The 25,939-nt window shown below is 51.4% G+C and overlaps 2 protein-coding genes across 5 annotated transcripts in view; one reads left to right on the plus strand and one right to left on the minus strand.

Moving 5' to 3' along the window:
• Positions 1 to 8,466, plus strand: part of Tsks (testis specific serine kinase substrate) — a 15,711-nt gene extending 7,245 nt beyond the window's left edge. The window contains exons 3-11 of one of the 3 annotated variants that reach the window (XM_028789007.1): positions 1,510 to 1,605; positions 1,787 to 1,870; positions 2,571 to 2,681; positions 3,274 to 3,560; positions 4,266 to 4,460; positions 4,858 to 5,031; positions 6,888 to 7,023; positions 8,027 to 8,151; positions 8,287 to 8,466. In XM_028789007.1, the coding sequence (XP_028644840.1) occupies positions 1,510 to 1,605; positions 1,787 to 1,870; positions 2,571 to 2,681; positions 3,274 to 3,560; positions 4,266 to 4,460; positions 4,858 to 5,031; positions 6,888 to 7,023; positions 8,027 to 8,151; positions 8,287 to 8,443 (1,365 nt within the window). In that variant the 3' untranslated portion in view covers positions 8,444 to 8,466. Of the gene's footprint in view, positions 1 to 1,509; positions 1,606 to 1,786; positions 1,871 to 2,570; positions 2,682 to 3,273; positions 3,561 to 4,265; positions 4,461 to 4,857; positions 5,032 to 6,887; positions 7,024 to 8,026; positions 8,184 to 8,286 lie in introns of all 3 variants that reach the window. The other 2 variants (XM_028789009.1, XM_028789008.1) reach the window with 2 other exon arrangements.
• Positions 8,467 to 10,001: 1,535 nt separating this feature from the next.
• Positions 10,002 to 25,497, minus strand: Cpt1c (carnitine palmitoyltransferase 1C). Of its 2 annotated transcripts, none has more exons than XM_028788955.1 (19): positions 25,237 to 25,497; positions 24,357 to 24,511; positions 23,595 to 23,734; positions 21,268 to 21,439; positions 20,682 to 20,783; positions 20,469 to 20,606; positions 18,138 to 18,212; positions 17,889 to 17,996; positions 17,718 to 17,802; positions 15,495 to 15,690; positions 15,208 to 15,390; positions 14,431 to 14,536; positions 13,431 to 13,547; positions 12,800 to 12,964; positions 12,137 to 12,271; positions 11,390 to 11,542; positions 10,668 to 10,781; positions 10,453 to 10,545; positions 10,002 to 10,311 (listed from the first exon to the last, which is right to left on the minus strand). In XM_028788955.1, the coding sequence occupies exons 2-19, from the start codon at positions 24,495 to 24,497 to the stop codon at positions 10,129 to 10,131; spliced, it is 2,406 nt and encodes an 801-aa protein (XP_028644788.1). In that variant the 5' UTR covers positions 24,498 to 24,511; positions 25,237 to 25,497; the 3' UTR covers positions 10,002 to 10,128. The 2 variants fall into 2 exon arrangements, with proteins under 2 accessions (XP_028644788.1, XP_028644787.1); XM_028788954.1 differs by having other exon boundaries at positions 17,889 to 17,999.
• Between the last annotated feature and the right edge of the window lie 442 nt (positions 25,498 to 25,939).

Raw genomic sequence — 25,939 nt, forward strand, 5'->3', positions numbered from 1 at the left:
AAAAAAAAAAAAAAAAAAAAAAAAAAAAAAAAAAAAGAAGCTGAGGTGGGGGCATCTCCAGGACTGTAAGGCCATCTGGACTATTTAATGAGTCCATAGCCTGGGTTACAGAGTGAGATCCTTTTTTTTTTTAAGATTTATTTATTTATTATGTATACAGTGTTCTGTCTGCTTGTACACCTGCAGTCCAGAAGAGGACACCAGATCCTTCTCTCTCTCTCTCTCTCTCTCTCTCTCTCTCTCTCTCTCTCTCTCTCTCTCTCTCTCTCTCTCTCTTTGAGACAAGGTTTCTCTATGTAGTCCTGGATGTCCTGGAACTCATTCTGTAGACCAGGCTGGCCTCGAACTCAGAAATCTGCCTGGCTCTGCCTCCCAAGAGCTGGGATTAAAGGTGTGCGCCACTACTGCCCGGCTTTCTTTCTCTTTCTTTCTTCTTTCTTTCTTTCTTTTCTTTCTTTCTTTCTTTCTTTCTTTTTTTCTTTTTTTGACACCGGGTCTCATTACAGATGGTTGTGAGCCAACATGTGGTTGCTGGGAATTGAACTCATGACCTCTGGAAGAGCAGTCGGTGCTCTTAATCACTGAGTCATCTCTCCAGCCCCAAGTCAGATCCTTTTTAAAAAAAAAAAACAAAACAAATTAAAAAGAGAGAAAGAAAGTAAAGTAAAAATAAAAATCAGGAAAGGAGACGAGGAAAAGGAATCGGAAGCCGAAGCTAAAGAAGAAGAGGAAGTGGAAGAAGCCATGCCTGTCCCTTCAACACAACACTCAGTGTCTGTACCGTGCCCGCCCATCCGACTGCAGAGGAACTCTTTAAAGTCTTTATCTCACTGAGAAACAAGAATGTAACTATGTATCAAGCAGTAACTATGTATCAAGTTTGAGCTGTAGCAAAACGATAGAGGAGTTTGCACACGGTACCAGCCACTGCCTCATCTCTGAACAACTGGTAAGAACTGAGCACCGGAAGCCAGCGCATGCCTTTAACCCAGACACTCAGGAGGCAGAGGCAGGCTGATCTCTGGGTTCCAGGCCAGCCACAGCTACATGGTAAGACAGATCTCATGGTCTCTATCTGATGATCCAAGATGGCTGTCAGTTTTATACTTCAGAGAGTGGGGAGACAGGAAAGGAAGAGGAATTTTATGGGTACACATTTGTGGCTGGAACCCAGGGCCTTGTGCATGCTGGCAAGTACTCTGTCACTGAGTCACACCACAGACTCTCACTGGGGGATTCTAGGCAGTGGCTCTGCATTGAGCCACACCCTCGCCTCGGACTGGGGAATTCTAGGCACTTTCCTGAAACTGTCTTCCCCTCTTGCTTGTCCCAGCACTCTGTGAAGAATATTAATCTACTGGCTTTACCAAACAAGGGAACTAAATTCAAGGATGCTACCCTTTGCCCAAAGCCTCATATCCATCCAGAGCAAAACCAAACTGAAAGCACAGCCTGCCTCTAGAATTTTCTTGGTGTTGAACTATATACATGTCTCTCGTTCTTCACCAGAGTGGGGTCAACAGCGGATTGGTACGTGCCAAAGACTCCATCACCAGCTTAAAGGAAAAGACCACGCGGGTTAATCAGCACGTTCAGACACTGCAGGTATGGTACTTGAGGACCCCTATGCCCCTGTCTGTTAGCTTCTTTCTCTAGAACTAAGTTCCCGTCTTTGTAGCCACCTTTCTCCATTGCACATGCCTAGCCCTCAGGAGTCTGAGACCCTGCACCCCATATAAACTTTAACCCTGCCTCTGTGTAACCCTGACTTCCTTCCATGGTCAAGAGCGAGTGCTCTGTGCTGAGTGAGAATCTGGAAAGAAGGCGGCAGGAGGCAGAGGAGTTGGAGGGGTACTGCAGTCAGCTGAAGGTGAGCCGCTGTGGAGGGAATGGATTGGGGAGAAAGTGATGAGAGAAACAGGGACCAAGGAGGGCTTGGGATGTGGCTCAGTGGCTAGTAGGCCTGCCTAGCATGCAGGAAAGCCCAGGTTCAGTCGTAGCGTGGCACTGGGCTCGAGTGTGGTAGCACACAGCTTTGATCTCAGAACTTGCAAGTTCAAGATTCTTTTCAGCTATATAACAAGTTGGAAGCCCAGATACATGAGACCCTGTCAGGTTTACCAAAAAATGTCACTCTTCTGGCTTCCATGGGCACAGCACGCATTGTTGCACATATACACATATACATATGCAAAACACCTATACATATAAGATTTTTTTCCATGACAGGGTTTATAACCCTGGCTGTGACAAAACTGTGTAGACCAGGTTGGCCTCAAACTCAGAGATCTATCTGCGTCTGCCTCCAGAATGCTAGGATTAAAGGCGTGCGCCACCACGGCCGCCACCTCCTACGGGCTCATAAGACATTTAAAAAAAAAAAAAAACCCTTGAATTTTAAAATTTAAAACAAAAAGAGCACAGGAGAAGTGGGATGGTCGAAGGGGTAGTACAGTACCGGGGTAGCTAGGAAGGAAGCTTGGTTGGGAAGTGGGTGCGTCCTATACAGGGCAGGTGCTATGCAGAAAACGAGGCTGAAGGTGGGGGGCAGAACCGGAATGGGAAGGCAGGGCTCCCGCCCTGATGTCCTGACCCAGGAGAACTGCCGCAAAGTGACCCGTTCAGTGGAAGACGCTGAAATCAAAACCAATGTCCTGAAGCAGAACTCTGCCTTGCTGGAGGTACGAGGGTGTGGAGGGGTCCCAAGCTAGTGAGAAGTTTGGGTGGAGTCTCGGGATGGGGGTTGGAGGAGCTATGGGGGACAAGGACAGGGTGTAGAGTCTCCAGAGCCTGCAGTGAACTGAGGAGGGTTTGGGACCTGGCTGTAGGGGTTGGATATCAGAGAAGAGAAGGGCCCACGGGAGGAGCCAAAAAAGGACTTGCTGGGTGGGACCAGGGTGGAGCCTGGGGAAGCTTAGTCGTGCCTGAAACAGTTGGGCAGGTCGAGTCTAGAATGAAGATTTGCTAGCTCACTTTCCAACAAAACGCGGAGAAAGCTTGTCGCGGTCCCTAAGAGGCAGGGGCTGATTTTTGGCAGGGTAGGAGAAGGAGAAGGGAGTGGTAGGTTGCCTGCAGCTGTAGAAACAGCTAGCAGAGTTTAGAGTAAATGTTATCTTTCCTCCTAAAGACAAGCGGGAGTTCAGTTAGACTGCAAGCGTACTTCCCAACTATCCTCTCTCTACACTACTTTGCAGTCTCGGGAATCCCTGGGGTGCAGTTATCTGCAGGTGGTAAGGTGCCGAACACCTTGATTCGTTATCTTCCCTTGCCCAGGAGAAGCTAAGATACCTCCAGCAGCAACTGCAGGATGAGACGCCCCGGAGACAGGAGGCCGAGTTGCAGGAGCTGGAGCAAAAGCTGGAGGCTGGCCTTTCCCGGCATGGCTTGAGCCCTGCCACTCCCATTCAGGGCTGCTCCGGTCCTCCTGGCAGCCCCGAGGAACCCCCTCGGCCGAGAGGCCTGTCCTCCAGTGGCTGGGGCATGGCAATCCGTGCAGGGGAGGGACCCTCGCTGAGCGAGCAGGAGTTGCAGAAGGTCTCCACCGGCTTGGAGGAGCTGAGGTGGGCGGGGACTGGAGGAGGTGGGTGGATCAGGTTGTGGGTGGAACAAAGGGCGGGAGCTTGGAGGCTGGGTGGGCGGGACAGAGTGGATGCTACAGGGGTTGTGGTGGGTGAGAATTGGAAAAAGCTGGATGTGGGAGGGGCTTAGGGAATGATGTGGCGGGGGGTGCTTAGGGGAGCTAAGCGTGTGGGCAGAGAAGCAGAACCTAGATGAGGATTGGGTGATAGCATATGTGGTACCGGGCTAACCTCGTACACACAAGAAAAGAAAAACGTGGGGGGTGGGGGTGTCAGAGTGGTACATATCTTTAACACTAGTACTGGGAGACAGAGGCTGAAGGATCTTTGTGAGTCCGATGCCAGCCTAGTCTACATAGAGAGTGCCAGCACAACCTGGACTAAAATAGACAAGAGTGTCTTTTTTGTTTGTTTCTCTGTGCAGCCCTGGCTGTCCTGGAACTTACTCTGTAGATCAGGGTGGCCCTCAAACTCACAGAGATCTTCCTGCCTCTGCCTCCCAAGTGCTAGGATTAAAGGTGCGCACCACGACCACCCAGCAACAGACCCTGTCTTAAAATCAAAGCAAAACAAAAAGGAAAGAAACGAGAAAAGAAAATAATTCGGTTATCTATTTGGGGCAAGGTCGACAAGGGGCGTGCTTGGTAACTGTATACCCAACTCTTTCTTTCCTTCTGATCCTCGCAGGAGGGAAGTGTCCTCGCTGGCAGTTCGGTGGCATCAAGAGGAGGGGGCGGTTCAGGAGGCCCTGAGGTTGCTGGGAGGCCTGGGCGGCCGTCTGGATGGCTTCCTGGGCCAGTGGGAGAGGGCACAGCGGGAACAAGCGCAGTCCGCACGGGGCTTGCAGGAGCTGCGAGGACGAGCAGACGAACTGTGCACTATGTAAGGGCTCAGCGGGTACTGCGGAGATGCGGGCTCCGTGGGAAAGAGGAAACAACCAGAGAGCGGATCCTTGAGGAAAAAACGCTTGAGCTGGGGCTAAGTGACCTAGATTCCCCAGTGAGAGGCTGGTGGGGTAGCTCATAGCCTCCACCCTGCTATGGGTTAAGGGCATGGCTTTGAAGTTGAGTCCCTGCTTGAGATCCACCAGTAAGAAATTCGAGCGTGGCTCAGCTAGCGCATTTGCCTAGCAGAAGCCCTGGCTTCTATCCCCAGTGGAGATGGACTGACCCATCAGAGCCAGGTCTGGCAGGTATATAGGATTGAAAGGTGGACTTTCGGGTGCTGGGATAATACTGGGTATTGCAAGTTATCCACACTGGTTGCTCTGCTACCTCAGGGTGGAGAGGTCAGCCGTGTCTGTCGCTTCACTGAGGAGCGAACTGGAGGCGCTGGGCCCAGTAAAACCCATTCTGGAGGAGCTGGGACGGCAACTTCAGAACTCCCGAAGGGGAGCTGACCATGTCTTGAACTTGGATCGGTCTGCCCAAGGCCCCTGTGCCCGCTGTGCCAGGTATGGGGAAGGGTACCTGCACTGTGCCTCACACTTAGGATTGACAGCACGTTCTCCTTGCGAGAGACAGATTCCTGTGGGTTACAGAATGAGAGCCCAATTGCATTGTGGGAACAACTTTTCTACCCTTTCCACTTGGTAAAAATTGGCTTCTTGTGCAGAGCCAGGATTAGAGGCACTGGTGTTTGAGACTTGGTGTATTTCCAGCACACTGTGGGAAGGCTGGGGTGTCATGAGGCTGGGTTCTCCGTAACATAATACCAGGGGCACAGAGAGGTAGCTCAGTGAGGAAAGTGTTTGCCTTGCCAACAGACAGGAGATCCCTGTACTGGTCAGTCTAGCTGAATCTAGGAACCTCTGTCTTACAAATAAGATGGAGAGATGGAGAGTAGTTAAAGTAGTCAAGAATGCTGGCTGCTCTACTAGAGGTCCTGGGTTCAACGGTGGCTCACAGACATCTAAGTGTAGTCCCATGCGATCCAGTGACCTCTTCTGGTATGCAGACCTACATGCAGATTACACAACCATATACAGAAGGAAATAAATCTGAAAAAAAAAAAAGTAGGGTTGGACATGCTTGTTCTCATGCCTCTAATCCCTGAGCTAGGAGGTACAGGCAGCCAGGTCTACATAACAAATTCCAGGCCTGCCAGGGCTACTTAGATAGATCCTGGTTTGTTTGTTTGTTTGTTTGTTTGTTTTAAAAGGAAAGGAAAAAGAAAAGGGTCATAAAGGTTGCTCAGTGGATAAAGGTGTTCTGACAGCCTCTGCACCCCACCGTGGGAGGACAGAGAACCCACCCTCAATAGTCCTTCAACCTCCAGGCTTACATGCTCACGTTCTTCCACACTCACACAATAAAGTGAAGGGGGCTGGAGAGATGGCTCAGGTGGTTAAGAACCCACACTGCGGCCAGGCAGTGGTGGCGCACGCCTTTAATCCCAGCACTTGGGAGGCAGAGGCAGAGACAGGTGGATTTCTGAGTTTGAGACCAGCCTGGTCAACAGAGTGAGTTCCAGGACAGCCAGGACTATACAGAGAAACCCTGTCTCAAAAAAACCAAAAAAAAAAAAAAAAACCAAAAAAACCCAAAAACAAAAACAAAACAAAACAAAAGAACCCACACTGCACTTTCAGAGGACTTGAGTTCAATTTCCAGCACCCATATCAGGTGACTCACAGTCATTTATAACTCCAGTTCTGACTGGGCTCTGCAGGCATGTGCACATACCCACACATCTACACACACATATATGCATACATTAAAGTAAAATAGACGGGAGAGATGCCTCAGAGGTTAAGAGCACTGGCTGGTCTTCCAGAGGTCCTGAGTTCAATTCCCAGGCAGCCACCACAGAGTGGTTCAATAACCATCTTCAATGAGATCTGGTGCCCTCTTCTGGCCTGAAGGTGTACATGCAGGCAGAACACTATACATAATAAATAGGTAAATCTTAAAAATAAATATAAGACATTATCAACCTTTGATCTCCACACACATATACACACAACGAATATGAGGGCTGGATGTGTTGTGGGAAGAGCAGGAAGTGGGTTTCCAGTACAACATAGGTCAGGTTTAACTCATATGCTGCCCATAGACCCTGGTAGGACGGTTTCATGAGGTACCTAAAGAAACAGGGCCAGGCCTGATGGTTTGTTTACACCTTTAATCCCAGCAGTTGGGAGGCAGAGGCAGAACATCTCTGTGCCTCCACTTCAGATTGGTTTACGTAATGAGTTCTAGGATATCTAGGGCTATGTAGAGAGACCCTGTCTCAACAAACAAAAAAATAAAAAACAACCAGATGGAGCCTAATCCAGGGCCTCATCTGTCTGGTGACCATCCTTTACAGCCAGGGGCAGCAGTTATCCACGGAGTCCCTACAGCAGCTGCTGGAACGTGCACTGACCCCACTGGTGGATGAGGTGAAGCAGAAGGGTCTGGCTCCTGCCTGCCCCAGTTGCCAGAGGCTACACAAGAAGATTCTGGTACCAGGGACCATGGGTTGCCAAGACCCATGTTACTTTGTGTTTCACAGGGTTTGGGGGACCTGTGGCAGGAAGGGGAGGCCTGTATGGGAACAGCAGGCCTTGCCTCTGTTGCAGGCAGGACAAAGAGCTTCAGTTGTAGCTCAGTCACTCGGCAACCTGGAGTGACACTTTGGTCCAAAGCACGATAAGATGCTGGGTCTGGGATATCACGGGACATATGGGTCAGATTCTACTCTATAGTTCATGGAGCCTGATTTTCTGTAGCTCTTCAGGGAAGTCACTGGACTCAGAGGAACCCTTGATGCTAGACTGGGGGACCCACTGACACAAGCCGTAACCCTATGGTTATTAGAACTTGAGGTCTGATGCACTGTGGGACATAGAGAGCCAGTGCATGATATTGGCCTGTGGAATGATGGGATCTAAAGTGTACTGAGCAGCCCAGGGATACATGGGAGGTCATGGCTTGGTGCATTAGGGGATATGGGGGCTAGTGCATGATGGGATTTTGGCCTTAGGGATGATGGGATACGAACTATAGTGAGCTGCAGCTCCACTAGTACAGAAAGCCATGGGGCCTGGTGAATTGTGGGGTTTAGAACATTGTAACACTAGGGACCATTCTCCTGACAGATGCTGGCATCACAGATGCAGGGTCTTGAGAATTATGGGATGTAAAAGGGCACCACAGGATGCTGGGATACACACAATATAGGAAAAGTCACAGGCATTAAGGAGACAGTACTTCAGATGTGATTCAGCTTGCTGGGACACAGGCCAGTGAATTAGGGACATTCACAGGCTTCTTGCCAGATGCAGTTGGGGAGACTAGTGAATTGCAAGATTCCCCAGGGTAATTCCCAAACTCAAGGCCTGATGGGTTACTTTGGGTGGTATGCGGGCTCCATGGGACCCTGCCCCTTGCCCTCCGCGACCCAGCTCCCCCTCCACCCCCAGCCCAGTCCAGTAAGCCCAGCGGCGCCTACACTCCTCTCCCCAGGAGCTGGAGCGCCAGGCCTTGGCCAAACACGTCAGGGCAGAGGCCCTGAGCTCCACCCTTCGGCTGGCCCAAGACGAGGCCGTTCGGGCCAAGAACCTACTGCTGACGGACAAGATGAAGCCGGAGTGAGGACGGAGGCGGAGGGCATGGGAGGAGGGTGAGGTCTCTGGATAGGGCCTGGCTCCTCCTCCTGCCTCTCACCCAACCTATCTCAGCTGGGCATTCCCACAGTGCTGAGCCTCAGCTGGCTGTCATTGCAGGGTGAAGGTGGCCACTTTGGACTATATGCATTTGAAGATGTGCTCCCTCCACGACCAACTCAGCCACCTGCCACTTGAGGGGTCCACAGGGGCAATGGGGGGAGGAAGCACTGGAGGGGCTCCCCCTAAACGTGGGGGCCCAGGCTCTGAACAATAAATGGCCTCTCATGCTGGCATGAATTCTGACTGTTGAGTTGGCATTAAAAAGTATAGTCATTAGGTGTGGATGCTGAGACAAGAAGATTCCCATGGGATCTGGGATAGCCTGGGTTAGTGACACTCTGTCCTAAAAGCAAGATAGGAAAGGGACACCGCTCACACTGTAGAATACTTGCTGAGCTGGCTTGAAGATCTGGGGTAATTATTCCCACCACCCAGGATGCAGGTGCACACCTGTCAACACCAGACTTGACTACGCAGATATGCCCAAGCTAGCCTGTGCTTCGTTAGGCCCTGCCTCAGAAGAGCAAAGGGGCTGGAGAGATGCTTCAGTGGTTAAGAGCACTTACTGCTCTAGCGAAGGACCCAAGTTCCATTCCAAGGACCCGGGTGGCTGCTCACAATGATCTAACTCCAGTTACAGGGGACCTGACGCCCTCTGCTGACACTGCATGTATACTGCACATAGCACACACAAAGCACTGAGCCACATAAAATAAAAAATAAAATATAAACACAAATGGAGAGAAAGGGAACAAGAAGAGCAAAGAGGAGGAGGAAGGAGGAGCAGAAGGGGAACAGACCACGTCTCCGAGGTTGTGTGACAGAGGGCCTGGAGTTTTGTTGGCCCTCAGTTCCCCAAGTCCCGTTTTGCAGATGAGGCTGGTAAAATGATGACCCACAGATTCTCACAGGCATTTGATTAAGAGTAAAGCCCTGTTACTGGATTTGGTTTTGGTTTTCTTTGTTTTGAGACTGTGTCTCCTTACATAGCTCTAGTTGTCCTGCAACTCACTGTATGAGGCCAGACAAGGCTGGCCTTGAGCTCACACAGCTCTTCCTGCCTCTGCCTCCCAAGGGCTGAGATTAAACGGTCCCCTCACCCCCTTCACACACATGCACACTTTGAGATTGGACCTTGCCATGTAGTTCAGGCTAGCCTGGAACTCAGCATCCTCCTACCTCTGAGTTGATTTTCAATAGTGGGGTACAGTGGTACCCCATCATCCCAGCATCTGGAGGATACAGTGGTACCCCATCATCCCAGCATCTGGAGGCAGACACAGGAGATCAAGAGTGTGGTTAAGCCGGGCAGTGGTGACACACACCTTTAATCCCAGCACTTGGGAGGCAGAGGCAGGCGGATTTCTGAGTTCGAGGCCAGCCTGGTCTACAGTGAATTCCAGGACAGCCAGGGCTACACAGAGAAACCCTGTCTCGAAGAACAAACAAACAAACAAAACAGTGTGGCTACATAGGAAGCTCCAGAGCAGCCTGCCTGAACCACAGGACACCCTGCCTCGATCCTTTCTCCTCCAGGAAAGAACTCCTGTCCAGACCTCAGTTTGGAGACGGTCTGACGGACCTCTGGTGTTGGGTGATGCAGACAGGCCTCCTGAGTGTGAGCAGCTGATGGGCCTGGCCGGGGAGTTAGGGATGGAGCCTGCTTAGGTGGTGGTGTGGGCTGTCATTAAGGTGAGGACACCTGGGAAGCCAAGTTGGGGTGAGAGGGGTGTACCCCCACTCCACCCAGGCGCACAGACGAGCACAGTGGATACTGCACCCAACTCACATCTTTATTACCAGGTGGGTGTGGGAATACCCAATACCCCTGTCTGCTGCAGCCAAGCCCTGGAAACAATGCCTTCCTTCCTGAGGGAGACCGGCTCCCTGCTGAGGGGTTCACATGTTGGTGGAGGATGTGAGGATATTGGGGTCCACAGTCTTACAGGAGAGAAAGCCGTATCTATAACCTGAATTCTCCCCAAGCCCTGTGAACTGGCGCTTGAAATGCTGTCCCACCTGGAACAGGGAGGCTACCTCCAACAGGGCATTTTCAATGTGCTGCCCCAGCCGATGTGAGTCCTGCAGAGAAACAGATGAGGAGCTAGGGGAGGCCCGCGAGACAGGTCTGAGGGAGGAGGCCAGCTCAGGGACCCCTGGGGTCTGAAGGGCTCAATCTCAGAATTTAGAGAGAGATGAGGAAAGCACTCAAGTTCCTCTTACTGTTTCTGTGCTTGATTTCTTGCTGGAGATGTGGAAAGTGATGGCATCTTCCCCCATGAAGATGTAAGAGATGCCATACCCATGGTCGTTGGCCTGGAGCAGGGAGAGTAAAGCCAATAGCTCGGCCTGCTCTTCACACTGGAAGGGCAGGAGTCCTCCCCCCCCCCACCTGGCTGTCCAGAGGCTGGACCCAGTCCAGTCCACAGTCCACTCACAGGCCCAAATCCACCTCCAGAAGAAACATAATCCGGATAATTGTGGACATCAAACAGGTGTGTCTGCTGCACAGGGATCTGGCTGGTGGACAGCAGCCACTGCTGCGACTGGACCTGAGGGTGGCAGGTGTTCACATGAGCAGAGAAGAATTCCTTTCCTCCACTGCAAGCCTGACCTCTTCCTATGCAAATTCCTCCCAAATCAGTGGCTTTCCTCTGACCATACCCCTTCCCAACTAACCATACCCCTTTCTCCCTGATTCTCCCTTTTCTACTTTGCTCTTTATCCCCACTTCCTTCCTCTCCCCTTCCCTCCCCCTCCCCCCAGACAAGGTTTCACTATGTAACTCTGGCTGCCCTGGAACTCTCTGTAGACCAGGCTGGCCTTGAACTCAGAGGTCTGCCTGCCTCTGCCTCCCGAGGGCTGGGATTAAAGTCACGGGCCACCACCACCACCACCCAGTCTTGACTTTCTTTATGCTGCTGTGGATTGACCCCAGGACCTGAAGCATGCCAGGCAGGGGCTCTACCACTGAACCAAACCCTTAGTGCTTCAGTGGGGGATCCTGGACTGATGCTCTACTGCTGAATCCCGTTCTCCCATCAGCGCCCCCAGCCCCCAGCCCCCAGCCTGACTGTCTCTACACCCTCTTACATCAATTCTTCCAACCATCACCCTCCTTTCTCCTGCCATTCCTTCTCCTTCTAACCATGTTCCTGACCTGGGTCAGGAAGGGCGACTGCATATGGAGGAGCCGGGACATGATGTACAGTGCGAAGAGATGACGGTCGAGCCCCTGCCCACTCATCGCTGCCTTCAGTAGAGCCTGGTGTTTGTCCACGGCCACCCGGAACAGGGCAAGGCACTGTTGGTCCTGGGTCCCCCAGGGCAGTCAAAGGTCATGGAAAGACAGGAAGTGGGCTTACTTTGAAGATCAGGATTATATCTGGCCTCGAGCTACTTCTAAGACGCCTGCAAGGCGACCATCTACCCCACTTTGCAGAGAGGAAAAGGGTTCAGAGTGGAAGCAACCTGTCTAGGGTCACACAGGTAGGTATGATGTGTGCCTGATGTTAGGACCTTTAGGTCCTTCTAGTGAGCCATGGATCTCACAGGTGAGGGAGATGGGTTTGCGAAGAGGGAGGTGGGGGAGTTCTTTAGAGCAGAGGCTATAAACACTTTGAGGTATGACGTTGACAGAGGTCATGGCCACATGGTGTCACAGTGGCTGAAGCGGTGAGAGCAACAGAATGGAAACAGTGCTCTCTGCAAAGTGTTTCCCAGTGCTGTGTGTCACCCCACGAAAGCCTGGAACACCCTCTCCTACTCTATCCACAGTCCCTCATTTTTAATCCCCATGGTCAGAGCTGGTTGGTCCATTGGTGTGGAAGCCCCGCCCAGATCCTGGCCACAGGTATTGGCAATCATGATCACAGGCAATGGAGACCTCCATGAGGCCGACACTCACTGTCTTCTCCTTGTCATCCATGGCTCTCACAAACTGGCAGGCCTCTCTGGTGCAAGACCTCACAGTCTCTGTCCTGCCTTCCAGGAACAGTCGAGTCATGGCTGACTCATATGTCAGGCAGAATTGACCCCTGTCCTGGGGGAAAGGAAAAGAGGAGCCCGTCAGCTAGCCTTGGGATGTCTTTGTAGTCCCAATGCACCCCTGTCCTGATCGCCAACCAACCTCATTCTGCTTAATGCTACGGAGAGGAAATCAAGATGACACACCCACAACGTAACAACAGACTCACAAAATGGCTGACCCACAACAAGATGGCTGACCCACACAGGATGAATGACCCAGAATAAGATGGCTGATTCACAAGATGGTCAACCTACATTAAGATGACTGACTTACCAGGCTTTTTTGTCCATGCCTTTAGTCCTAGCACTTGGAAGGTAGAGGCAGGTGGATCTCTTATGAGTCTGAGGCCAGCCAGGGATACACAGTGAGACCCTGCATAGCCCCCACAGACCCCCTGTGTCCCCTAAAGGCTGATCTAAAACACAAGCTATAACCCATAAAATAGATGAGCAGATGACCCACAATGTTGAAAGACAAAAGACCCCAAGGAGGTGGCTGGAGAGGCAGGCATTTGGAGGCTCTGAGGGAACAGGCACTGACCCGGAAGTAGGCCAGCTGCAGGACCAGCTGGATGAAACTGTCTGAAGAGACATGACAACATTTGATGAAGCTCTTGCCGAAGTGGGAAAAGGGGAAGACGTGGCAGTCAATATTGCTAGACAAGGTCTTGGCTCCCCTCAGGGCCAGAGAGATGGACGGATGGATCTGCCAGAGAAGGAGGTGGGAGAAAGGATGTGTTAACACGCAGGGCAGTGGCAGAGCTTAGGGAAGATGGAGATGTGGTTAGGTGAGGTGGGGGAAAGGTAAAGAAAGGAGGAGGTAAGATGGTGCGCAAGGACGGCAGTGAGGGAGTGGGGCTCGACTCAGATGCAGGCAAGGACTGAGATGCAAGCGAGCTTGAAGAGAACTGATGGGACCGAGCGCGAAGCTGGGCAGGGCACGGGACCGAGTGTGAAGCTGGGCAGGGCTACGGCTACTGGGACAGGCCCACCTGAGAGACAAGGTGCAGGGAATGGAAGTGAGTAAGACGTAGAGACAGAGGTGTTTCAGAGACTGTGGGACTCTAGGCAGTGGGTTTGTTTGTATGATATGAAAGTTGGCACGGGGTCGGGGGGATGACTTCAGGGTGAAGGTGAGGGACTTAAGGGGGAGCTACGGAGCCCAGCCTTACCTGCTCCGGAAGGTCCCACTGCAGGCGCTGGGGCTGTGGCAGGGTAGGGTCAGGGTGCCCCTTACAGTGGCCATCTGTGGCATATCCCAACTGGAAGCACTCTGTGGCCAGGGTGAACTGTAGACAAAGGTGCCATTTACTTCCCCCTCTGGACTGAAGCCTCTATGGAGACAGCTGCAACAGGCCCAGGGTACTGAGTACAGGCCCCCAGAACCCAATCTTGCGGGGTGTTTTAGGTTCCCACTGCGCAGGCACTTCTGTTTCGCCTTCTGGCCTCACATTTCTACCTCTCTCAGCTGCCTTGTAACCCACTTTGGTTTCATTTTGAAACAGGGGCTGATGTAACCTAGGCTAGCCTAGAATTTTCTGTGTAGTTAATGATGACTCTGAACTTCCGATCTTCCCGCCTCCACCACCTGCGTGCTGGGATGACCAGGCAGCAGCACCTCAGCCACCTTACATGCTGCTGGGGATGGAACCCAGGACATAGGAAGTCCACTAGCTGAGCCTAAAGCCAGCTTTGTTTCCTTTTGCAACAGACTGGTCTATAGCCCAGGCTAGCCTCAAACTAAAAGTCTCCTGCTTCCCAAGTATTTGGATTACAGATGTCTGCTACAGTGTTGTATATGTGTGTGTCAGTGTGAGTACACATGTATGTGCATGAGTGTGCATGTGTGCTATATTGTGTGAAAGTGTGTGTTATAGCACCCCCTGTATGTGTCTGTCTGTCTGTCTTTGCATGTGCATGGGTGGGAGGTATAACAGGCTCTAGGTTCACTGTCACTGTGCCTTCTTTCTGTGTGACCCTCGAAAGTCATTTTCCTTTCTCTGAGGCTCAGTGACTCACCCACCCCAGGCAGGTCAGTGACACACCCACCATCGGGAGGCCATCAGGGCAAGCCCCACTCTTTGCTGGGCCCTCTTCTGTCTCCAAGTGTGTATGTCTCTATTCTAAGGTCCTTCAGGGTCAGTCTGTGGACAGGGTACCTTAGAAACGCACCTCCCACAAATGTCCTGAGACGGGGCAGTCGGCCCATGAGTGCTCCACACTGAGACCCAGCTTCCCATTGGAGAACACGATGAGGGTGAAGGATTTGTCAAACCAACTGCAGAAAGAGTTTGGGCGGGTGACCAAAGAGCCAGGGAGGAGAACGTGAGCACCCACGGGACTTTTGGTGTGGGGGGTATGCTTCAGGGTGAGAAGGGGGCAGGGGAATCACTGGAGATGCCAGCTCCAGGGGCCTCTGGGAGTGCTGCCGATCCCCAAAGGTGATTTCAGACAGTTTCCACATGGATGTCAGATTTAGAGAACTGCTTTTTCGTTTTATTTTTCTAGGAAGTCAGCTCTGGAGGTGCTAGGAAAAGACCCTCAATCTTGCATCTGTTGTTACAGATGGGACCACACTCTCTTAACTGACTACAGTTCAATGAAGAAGTTGCTCATGAGCAGTAACTAGCAATAACTTACAAGTTCAAAGGTAGAGTGTCAGCTAACTAAAGTATGCTATGCTCAGGCTGTAGACTACTATACAGCTGCTAAAACTGAAGGAGGCACGTCTGTGTTCACTGACGTGAGAATCACTATCTAAGAGTCTGGGGTCTTGAGTAGATCAGTTCTCTAGGTTGGAGGGTTCTTATTTTACTGAACTGTTTTTGGGATTGTAAGATATAAGTGACCCCTGGGTCTAGATGGTGAGGCATGGGGGTCTGGTTGTCTCCTGTGGAGAAGCCCTAGTCTCCATGAGACTGTGGGTGGTATTGTGGGGGGTAGACTCACCGGTCATGGCCGCGGCCAGCCAGCAGAGTGTGGGCATAGGCATCCAGGGAAGCTGCGGGGTCCTCTCTGGTCAGTCCCGCAGGCTCAGAATCAAGGGACACAAAGAAGGCCGCCCCTTCCACAGCCTCCAGGGCAGTGGCTGCATGGGTCTTCACTGACTCCCGCACCTGGGCCCACATACTCCTGTCCAAGTGGGATGGGCCTGAGCCCAGCTGGCCCTCTACCCTGCCCAGCCTGTCCCCTGGAGCCCAACCTGCCCCTGGCAACCACAGGTCACTGGTCCTCACCTGGGAGCAGCAGTCAAAGCAGCTAGATGTTCCTCAAGGGGACAGGCTGGGGAGGGGTCATCCAGGATGTCCTGGAACTGCTGTTCCAGGGCCCGTGGGGACAGCAGGCCATTGGAAGAGTGGGTCCCTACACGGAAGAATCTGCCCCGGTGGAAGACAGCCACATGTCGACTGTCCTGGAGGTGACGAAGGTAGTCTGGAAGAGTATGGGAGAAACATGAAGATGGGAAGAGGTTACACTGTAAGAACCACCCCACTTACTACTCATGCTCCCTGCCCCTTGGGCTATGTTTTTATTATTTTTGACAGTTGTGTAGTACTCCGTAGCCTGAGAAAAGCCCAGGGTAGTCTCAATTTATATATATATATTCTTTGAACTCTTGTTCCTCATGCCTCCACCTTCCCAGTGCTGGGTGATAGGTGTAAGCCACCACATCTCATTTATAACAGAGGGCCTCCTGCATATTAGGCAAGAATTCTGCTCAGGGACAGAGAGGTAGGTAGCTCAGTGGACCCAGACGGCTGCTCAGAACCATCTGTAACTCCAGTCCCAGATCTGATGCCCTCTCCTGGTCTTGTCAGGCACTGCATGCACATGGCGCACAGACATACATGCATGCACAGCACTCAGACACAGAAAATAAAATACAGTTAAAGAAAAAGAGGTCCGGGACTGGGGAGACGGATCAGAGGTTAACAGGACTGTGGCTCTGGCAGAGGATCTGGGTTCAATTCCCAGTACCCACATGGCATCTCACAACCAGCTCTAATCTAACTCCAGTTCCAAGGGACCTGACATGGTCTTCAGTCCTCCAAAGGCACCAGACACACAGGCGGTGCACATAAACACATAAACACATAGAATAAAATAAATAAGCAAACTAAAATTAACAAGAGGAGTTGGAGGAAGAAGTGGAAGAGGAGGAGAAGGAAGAAGAAGACGAAGAGGAAGACACTGCCAGGAGATAGTGGCTCATGACTTTATTCCCAGCATTCAAGAGGGAGAGTCAGGTAGACCTCTGAATTCCAGGTCAGTCAGGGGCTGCACAGAGAAACCCTGTCTTGAAAACAACCACCCCGGGCTGGAGAGATGGCTCAGTGGTTAAGAGCACTGACTGCTCTTCCAGAGGTCCTGAGTTCAAATCCCAGCAACCACATGGTGGCTTGCAACCATCTGTAATGGGATCTGATGCCATCTTCTGGTATCTCTGAAGAGAGCAATGGTGAATACATAAAATAAATAAACCTTAAAAAAAAAAAAAGAAAAAGAAAAAGAAAACAACCACCCTACCCCACCCTCTAAAAAAAACCCCAAACAAACAAAGAAACAATGCTAGGCGGTGGTGTCGCACACCTTTAATCCCAGCACTTGGGAGGCAGAGGCAGGCGGATTTCTGAGTTCGAGGTCAGCCTGGTCTACAGAGTGAGTTCCAGGGCAGCCAGGGCTACACAGAGAAACCCTGCCTCGAAAAACAAAACAAAACCAAAAAAAAAAAAAAAAAAAAAAAAAAAAAAACCCCAAAAAACAAAAACAAAGAAACAAACAAACAGGTTATGAGCTGAAGAGGGAAGGAGCTGAGGACTTGGGAAGGGTTATAGGAAGGGACCTGAGGGGATAATGTGAACTTTTTAAAACTGTAAAGGGGCTGGAGAGATGGCTCAGCGGTTAAGAGCACTGACTGCTCTTCCAGAGGTCCTGAGTTCAATTCCCAACAACCACATGGTGGCTCGCAACCATCTGTAATGGGATCTGATGCCCTCTTCTGGTGTGTCTGAAGACAGATACAGTGTACTCATATGCATAATACTCATAAATACTCATAAATAAATAATTCTTTTAAAAAAAACTGTAAAAAATTGGGCTGGAGAGATGGCTCAGTGGTTAGGAGCACTGACTGCTCTTCCAGAGGTCCTGAGTTCAATTCCCAGCAACCACATGGTGGCTCACAGCTAAGGGAGCTGATGCCCTCTTCAGGTGTGTCTGAAGACAGCTGTACTCAGATATATGAGAGACCTCCTGGCTTGCTGCACCTTAAGCTGTCTTTAATTTGCCGCCACCTCAGGCACCAAAGTTACTCCATTTCACTGTGGAAGAAGCTGAGGCTCAGAGGGACAACGACTTCCTGAGGCCACATAGGAAGCATTACAATCAGGACAGAGTCTTGCTCTTAGCCTCTACCCCGTTGTAGGAAGGGACAAGGACTGAGTAGGGGTTGTTCTCACCTTTCTCCACCCCTGGAATCCGCGTAGTGTTGAACATCCTCTCGTACTGGGCGGAACATAAGGGTCGCATCCCCATCAGCAATGTCTGCAGGAGGCCAAGGGCTCCTGAGCCAGGTTTGGCCCTCTGTGGCTCCCTGCGCCTCCATCCCCAACCCATAGGATCTGCCTTACCGGTGGGATCTCCTGCCGGTTCAGAAGGTAGCGATACAGGAGCAGGGTATGTACAGCGTTGCCCGCACGGGCTGCCTGCAGCGGTGTGGGGGTGACATACAGAAAATCCTGCTTGGTGGCAAAGGGAGGGAACACAAAACACTCTGAGCCATGCTTGTCCCTCCTGGGCCCAGACAGCGCTCTGCACTTATGTCACGGGTCACCAAGGCCCCGCGGCCCTGCCACCCGCTGCTGCTTCGCCCTCCTCACCATCATGTAGTATGTGCTGTTGATCAGTGAGCCTCGAGAACGCAGGTACACAAACTCTTCCCACCAGTCACTGACCTGGGAGGAGAATGGGAGACGCTCAGCTGGGGTGGCTGAGACCCCGAGGAAGAGGACGGTGTGACCAGGGAGCCCACAGACTTTCCTGTGTCACATGGACAGAAAGGAACCTCGGGGGAGAAATTGATTATGGTTAACCAGCAATGACCTATAAGTCTGCGGATGAAGGATTAGTTCGTTAAAACCTGCTAACTGCAAGTTATGGAATATTATGTAACCATTAACTACATTAAAGGCACCGGGGAGACAGCTCAGTCGGCAAGTGCTTGCTTGCCTTGCAAGCATGAGAACCCCAGTCAGATCCTCAGGAAAGCCAGGTGTTGTGGTTCACACTTAAAATCTCATTGCTGGGGAGGAAGAGACAGAATTGCTGGGGCCTGCTGGCCAGACAGACACCCTAGCCCAGTCAGCAGACCCCACACCCCAGTGAGGGGACCCTATTTTAAAAAACAAGATGGAGCTGGGGGTATGGCTCAGGAGCGAAGAGCACTACACTGCTCTTGCAGAGGATCTGGGTTGGTTCCCAACACCCACATGGCAGCTCACAACTGCATATAACTCCAGCTGCAGGGGATTGGATCCTCTACCCTTTCCTGGCTTCCATGGGTAATGCACGTATGTAACACATCCACACATGCAAACATGCAAACACCCATACACATTAAGTAAAAACAAAACTTTTTAAACAAACAACACACAACTCTATGGTGCCCCGAGGAATGACAGCTGAGGTGAACCTTTGGACTGCACACTCATGCAGACACATATTTGTGAATGTGTACATTCAAATATGCATGCACACCTGCACACACACACACAGACACACACACACAAGAGTAAGATACACATTTATCGACAAGTGAACATCACCACACAGGTTTGAGGGCTCTGGACAGCTCTTACTTGGTGGAGTGCTTGCCTACCACATACTGGGTGTGGTGCTGCCTCCAAATGGGCCCCAAGTCCTCTTGTATATACTTTTTAAAAAATTAAAATTTATGCCGGGCGGTGGTAGCAATCCCAGCACTTGGGAGGCAGAGGCAGGTGGATTTCTGAGTTCGAGGCCAGCCTGGTCTACAGAGTGAGTTCCAGGACAGCCAGGACTACACAGAGAAATCCTGTCTCGAAAAACCAAAAAAGAAGAAGGAATCAGATCCTTTACAACTTGAGTTGCTTACAGAGGCTTCTGAAGCACCATGTGGGTACTGGGAATCGAACCTGGATCCCCTGTAAGGCTAATAAGTGCTCTTAACAGTTGAGCTATCTTCCTAGTAAAGCATGAAGGAATAAAAGTAGACCACTAAGGTCTAGCTTTCTCCATCCCTTGCAGGCACTTAACACTAATTGCTGACACAACTACCCTCCTCCCTGCTCCCCCCGACCCTCTTTCTTTCTCCTGCCTCTGTCTCCCTAGTGTCGAGATTAAAAGCATGTGCCTCCAGTCCCAGGCAAGCCCAGTGCTTGGATTAACTCACGTATCTGCTAGCTGTTCTCCTCAGCTTCCTCTCCAACCTCCAATCTCCAGGCCTTCCTACACACCCTGTCCTGTTCTAAATCTTTCCAGCTCCCCAGTACATTCCTGAGAAAATCTATCGCTCCAGGCTTCCGGTCCTTGCCCACCAGTGTTCTGACCGAGGCGAAGCCCTCTTTCCATACTCGTTTACACTTGCCTCTTCCACTTCTCCTGAGTCCTGCCAACAACTGGACGGTCTGGACGGTTTGGTTTGCTGTCGGGCTCTCTGCCCACCTCTGAGATATTTATAGCTCCATTTTTCTTCTTCACCACCTCTCAGATGCCCGTTGCCTGTCACCCATTTCCAGTTTCCTACATTAGCCAAGGCTGACATTCCTGATTTATGTGACACATTCTGTGCCTCAGTTTCCCAAGGAGCTCAACTCAAAGTGCAGCCACGGGACTAGCTCCCAAATTAGCTAACCACCTATGTAGGAAACCGTCCGTGAGCTGGAAATGGTGAACAGATTCACGTTGGAATTGTGGTCCTAACACAAGTAGTGGGACTCAAACTCAGACAGAGGATCCTGAAGTAATTCTAATTTGGTGGACTACAGAGAGGGGGCTGAGCACGGAGGCGGGACTACTTACTGAAATTCCATTATCCAGCAAATCACAAGCAGGGCTGGGGCAGGCTAATCACTTGGATCGGCCAATCGTGGCAGGGGCATGGTTAGGGCGGGCCAATCACCACAGGGCGGGTGGGCCAATCACTGCAGGGCCGGACTGGGACCCGAACTCACATAGTTGGAAGCACACCAGGACTTGAGTTGCAAATAGAGCTGTAGTCGTGGTGCCTGCAACCTCAGGAAGTCGTTTGCCAGCCCCGTAGCATGGTCGAAAGCGTCGTCTCCGAGCACAGGACGCACAGACTCCAGGTACTACGGGCAAACGAGGACCGGAGCGTCAGACCCCTGCCGCCTGCCCGTGACCGCCCCACCCCAGGACACGCCCACCTTGCGCACGGTCTCCTGCGCCGTGGGCACCGGCTGCCGCGGGAGCGCACGTTGGAAGCTGAAGAGCCTCGGGTGCCTCCCGGAGAAGATTCTGACCAATGCCTGCAGGATAGAGGAAAGGACCCAGCTTGGAGGAGGAAGGACGAAGATGATGTAGGGAGAGTAAGGAAATGAAGGGAGAAGGATGGAGGAGAGATGATGGAGCAGAGAATGGAGCTGATGGAGAGAACAAGATGATGGATGGAGGAGGGAAGAGGAAGGATGGAGATAATGAAGGGAAAAAGCGACATAGTGAAGAACAATAAGAGGACAGAGGTGAGGGAGGGAAGGGAGTAGGGGGATGATGCTGACCCAGCGGTCAGAGATGATGTACCATGGGAGGGAGGTCGATGTACAGAGATAGTGAGGGGGGTACAGGAAGACAGCATGAGAAGAGGGAGACAACAGGGGACAAAGCGGGGAGCCAAAGACCCAGAGAGAACGGGGGTGGGGGTGGCGAATGGACACAGAGACAGGAGTGGTAGCGGACCGAGACCCAGAAACAGAGTCAGCCACACGTTTGTTCTGAGACTAGATCCTCACATACCAGCCAGGTCTTCGTAGATGAGGACATGGTGCCATGAGGTTCCAGAAGCCAGCCATGGTGGGACAGAAGGAGCCTCAGAGCCACATGAAGTGTGAAGATCAGGGTTCCCCACAAACACGAGGCAAACACTGCTGCTGCCAGGAGCCCCTGGAGCTGATAGTGCTGTCTGCCCCTGGGAGAGAGATAAATAAAGGGGTGCCCCTGAAGCTGTTCAGTGGACTGACAGCCTACAGGATGGGCACTGGCGACAATCACATTTGACAGACATTTATTTACCTTATAAAGTTGATGTGTCCCTCTGTTGCCCATGACCACCCTTGTGGAGGCCCCAAGCTTCTAAGATCACTTCCCTGGGACCAGGGGGAACACAGGGCAGACTGCTTGCCCACTTTGGAAATGCCCTGGGTTCAGTGCATACGCTGGGTGTGCTAACAGAATCCTAAAATCCCAGCACTGGGGAAGCAGGAAGAGGAGTTAAGAGTCCATCCTTGGCTACACAGGGAAATGGAGGAGAGCCTAGGTTACATGAAACCCTGCCATAAAGAAAGAAATACACATAAATTCATGAGTTTTAGCCAGGGGTGGGAATTGTGTAATCTAGCACTTTTGAGGCTCAAGCGGGCACTTATGGGAGTCCAGGCCAGACTGAGATACAGAGTGATTGATACCCCATCTTAAAAAAAAAAAAAAAAAGCTGGGGACTGGAGAGATGGCTCAGTGGTTAAGAACACTGACTGCTCTTCCAGAGGTCCTGAGTTCAATTCCCAGCAACCACATGGTGGTTCACAACCATCTGTAATGGAACCAGATGCCCTTTTCTGGTGTGTCTGAAAACAGTCAGTGTACTCACATACATAAAATAAATCTTTTTTTTAAAAAAGGGGGGTGGGTAGTGGTGGCACATGTCTTTAATCACAGCACTCAGGAGTCAGAGGCAAACTGTGAGTTTGAGGCCAGTGTGGTCTACAGAGTTATAGGACAGCAAGGGCTTCACTAAGAAACCAGTGAGTGCAGTGTGGTGGAAACCGGGAAACCAGTGAGTGCAGTGTGGTGGAAACCGGGAAACCAGTGAGTGCAGTGTGGTGGAAACCGGGAAACCAGTGAGTGCAGTGTGGTGGAAACTGGGAAACCAGTGAGTGCAGTGTGGTGGAAGAAAGAAGCCCAGAGCTCAGCCTTGTGCCAGCCCCTCCCCCACGGGCTCCAGGTTTCAGACTGTGGGTACATTGCTGCGTCTCCTCCATAGGATCCCCTCTCTAGACTGGGTCATGGGTGTGCGCTTCTCAGAGTTTTCATGTCTAATCCGGGCTCTGTCTTGTTCAGAAAACCTGCTTCTTCCCAAGGAAGACTGGCCCACCTTCGAGAATCAGCACACCTATCCCTGCCTGGTTTCCAGGCCCGGAAAGGTGATAATGTTTGCTTTGGTTGTTCGGTGTGAGATGGGATCTTGGTTTGTATTCCGGGATGGCTTCTTACTCACAAATCTCTGCCTGGGTCTCCCAAATGCTGGGATTATAGGCATGTACCTGGCTGGTGACATTTCTTTTGTTTTTGTTTTGTGTTTTGAGAAAGGATCTTCCCATGTAACCCCTGGAATGGATTAACCATTCCTGAGCCACTGCTCCTGACTCCTGACTCAGTTCAGAACTGAGAATAAGAGTTTGGCAATCCTGAAAACCTGGTGTGTCACTCGGGTTTTGGGAGGCAGAGAGGGGTGGATCTCTCTGAGTCTGAGGCTGTCCTGCTTGCTATATAATGAGTTCCAGGACTACTAGAACTACATACACAAGGAGACGCTATCCTAAAAAACTAAACAGCAACAAGAAAAAACAAAAAGAAAAAAAACAAAACAAAAACTGGGCAGTGGTGGCGCACACCTGTAATCCCAGCACTTGGGAGGCAGAGGCAGGCGGATTTCTGAGTTTGAGGCCAGCCTGGTCTACAGAGTGAGTTCCAGGACAGCCAGGGCTGCACAGAGAAACCCTGTCTTGAAAAACCAAAAAAAAAAATCCAAAAATGGATAAACAAATAAAGCTATGCAATGAAAGACATGAAGCCCCCCCCCCCCCTTTGGCTGTACCTCTATTAACAGTCATAAAGTAAGCTCCAGAAATTATATTTTTATTTGTTTTTCACATCAGGGTTTCTCTGAGTAACATCCATGGCTGTACTGGAACTCACTGTAGACCAGATCCTCCTGCCTCTGTCTCCTCAGGGCTGGGATTCAAGGCCTATGCACCACTACACCCAGAAATTACATTTCTTTGACAGACAGCACACAGTGTCTTTGTGGGGTTAGGGCAATGCCTGGGTGAGGAGGAAGTTCTCACCAGGCTGGCAGCAACTCCTTGATCTTCTCCATCAGTCCTAGGGAAGGGTCCAGCTGGAGGAGGCACGCAAGCTCGATTGTACTGAAGAGGAAAAGCCAGCTGAGGGGGGTTGCAGGGACCACACCAGTGAGAACGTCATTCTGTGATGAGAAAAGGGCAGTTTCAGTCACGTTCCCTCTGAAGACATGTTCTGCATCACTCTCAGCAGCTTATAGGGTCTTGGATGTGGGCAGAGCTCAGGGTCCCTTTTACTGAATATATTTAGTAAGGAGTTGGGGGCGTGGCCTACTCCCCAATAGGTGCTGAGGCTGGGAGAGAGTCTCTTCCTAGAATCCACTATGAGGTGTTAGTGGAGGCGTGGCTTGGTGGCAGTGAAGCCTCATGGAATCTACCAGTAATGGGGTGAGAGTCTCCTTCAAACTGTCCTAGATTGTTTAAATCCCCCGGTTCTGAACCTTGGCACCAAAGAGTAAGTCAGTCAGTAAGTAAACAATAAATAAACCTAAGATAAGTAAGTCAGGAAGTAAACAAATAGATAAATAAATCCAAGATACTAGAAGTTGTTGGGGGAGGAGCTGCATGGAGAGGGCAGCAGGGCTGAGTGAGTCAGGATGCCAGGCCAGTCGGCGGGACAGAGATCCCAGAGGAAGCCATAGTGAGCAGTGGCCTGGGACTGAACATCCAGATCTTCAGAAGTAGGTTTTAGGAACCCCAGAAGCAGGTACCTGGAGCCCCAGAAGTAAGCCAGCCAATAGCTCTCACCCAGACACGCCAGAGATGCCTTTTCCAGGAGCGTAGGGCAGAGAGGTAAATCTCCTGCCACACTGGGGAGCTGAGCTCTACTTCTGCCCCGTCGGAACTCAGTGACGACAGCAAGCTCGAGGCTTGGCGTGCCTCAGCCATGTTCCCTGGGCTCCCTAGGAGAAAGTCGGAGAGTCATTCTCCGGGACCTTAGTGCCTCCTCTCTCAGAACCAGGACTCCAGAACTTGGCCCTTTTCCCTCAGACCCACCGGTGTAGACTTTGCTTCTACTCTCAGGTGTGTGTGGGGTGGGGAATTTCAGGCCCAGCGGAGTCCAGCCCCCAGCCCTCTCTCTCAGACCCTTTCCCTTTCTCCCCACAGCAGGACCACAGGACTCAGCATACTCGGCTCTAAGAACCTGAGGGGGTGCTACAGCTCAGTTGGAGAGGGCTTTGGGACAGGACTTCATTTAATTGGGGATCTCTGGAAGTACAAGTTGCTCCCTGGAGAGCAACCTTGAGACCTGTGCTACTGAGAATTCAGTGCTCAGTATTCAGGGTGGGGGAGGGAAACTGATGCAGGATCAGCTATTCAAATAAAACACACTAGTTTTTCGTTCTTTTTTTTTTTTTTAACGCACTAGTTTTTAGACCCATAGGGAAATGAACATTTGCTGAAGGTAGCACTGTTCATTTCCAATTGCAAGGCAGACACATATGGGTTCCCTTCTACCATGGGGTCTGGAGAGGGATGAAAGAGGAAGCACCCTACTGCGCATGCCCGGCATCGAGGGATGCTGGAGACAGACGGAGGCATGTCCAGGACAAGTAATGGAGAAGACCCACTCGCCTGCCCCAACACAAGGCCCATAGCCCCTCCTGTACCTGGTACTAGTACTTACACTGGTCAGAGGTCAGCAGCTGCGGTTCCTGGGGTCAGTTCCATATACACCTCCTTCCCCCAGTTTTGAGTCCAGTACCCGGTTTCCCTTGTACATACATCCAGACCCCGTGTAATGAGTCCACGAACTGATCAACCGTCTTTGGCTGTTATCCTGAAACCCAGAGCCAACCTCGCGGGCGCCTCCTCCCTCCCTGAGCAGGGTGTTCAGATCCTAGGCTTTATCTCCACCTCCTCTGATCCCTCCGCGCGTTCTGTCCCTGCCTCTTTCCAATCCCTCCGCATTCTCTCCCCGCCCCCACCGGAGTCCTAGCGTCCGACCCTCTTACCCCAAGCCTGTCTCCCCCTCACCCTTTCTTTTTTCAGTTTGTTCAAGAAACAGCCTTGGCCTGCCTTCCTGCCCTCTTTTAGGTATAACGTCATGTCATGCATGTCGCCATGTATCTGCTGGAGCACATCGTAGATGCTTCTCAGGCTGATCCATCCGAACCAGGCATACAGACTCCACATGATACAGGCGCCACTGGGGACTAGATTCAAGCTAGACAACCAGAGGGACGGTGTAAGATGGGCACACACACACACACAAACATGGCAGTCTGCTTTATTCCACTCTGGGGTTTCATATTTTGTTCACGATGGGTCCACGCCAGGACAGAGACCAGCCCATTATTACCCAGCAAGTGCAATATCCAGGTCTCCAC

The sequence above is a fragment of the Grammomys surdaster genome, unplaced genomic scaffold (genome assembly GCF_004785775.1).
Source record: "Grammomys surdaster isolate TR1022 unplaced genomic scaffold, NIH_TR_1.0 125769, whole genome shotgun sequence".
In the NCBI taxonomy this organism is placed as follows: Eukaryota; Metazoa; Chordata; class Mammalia; order Rodentia; family Muridae; genus Grammomys; species Grammomys surdaster.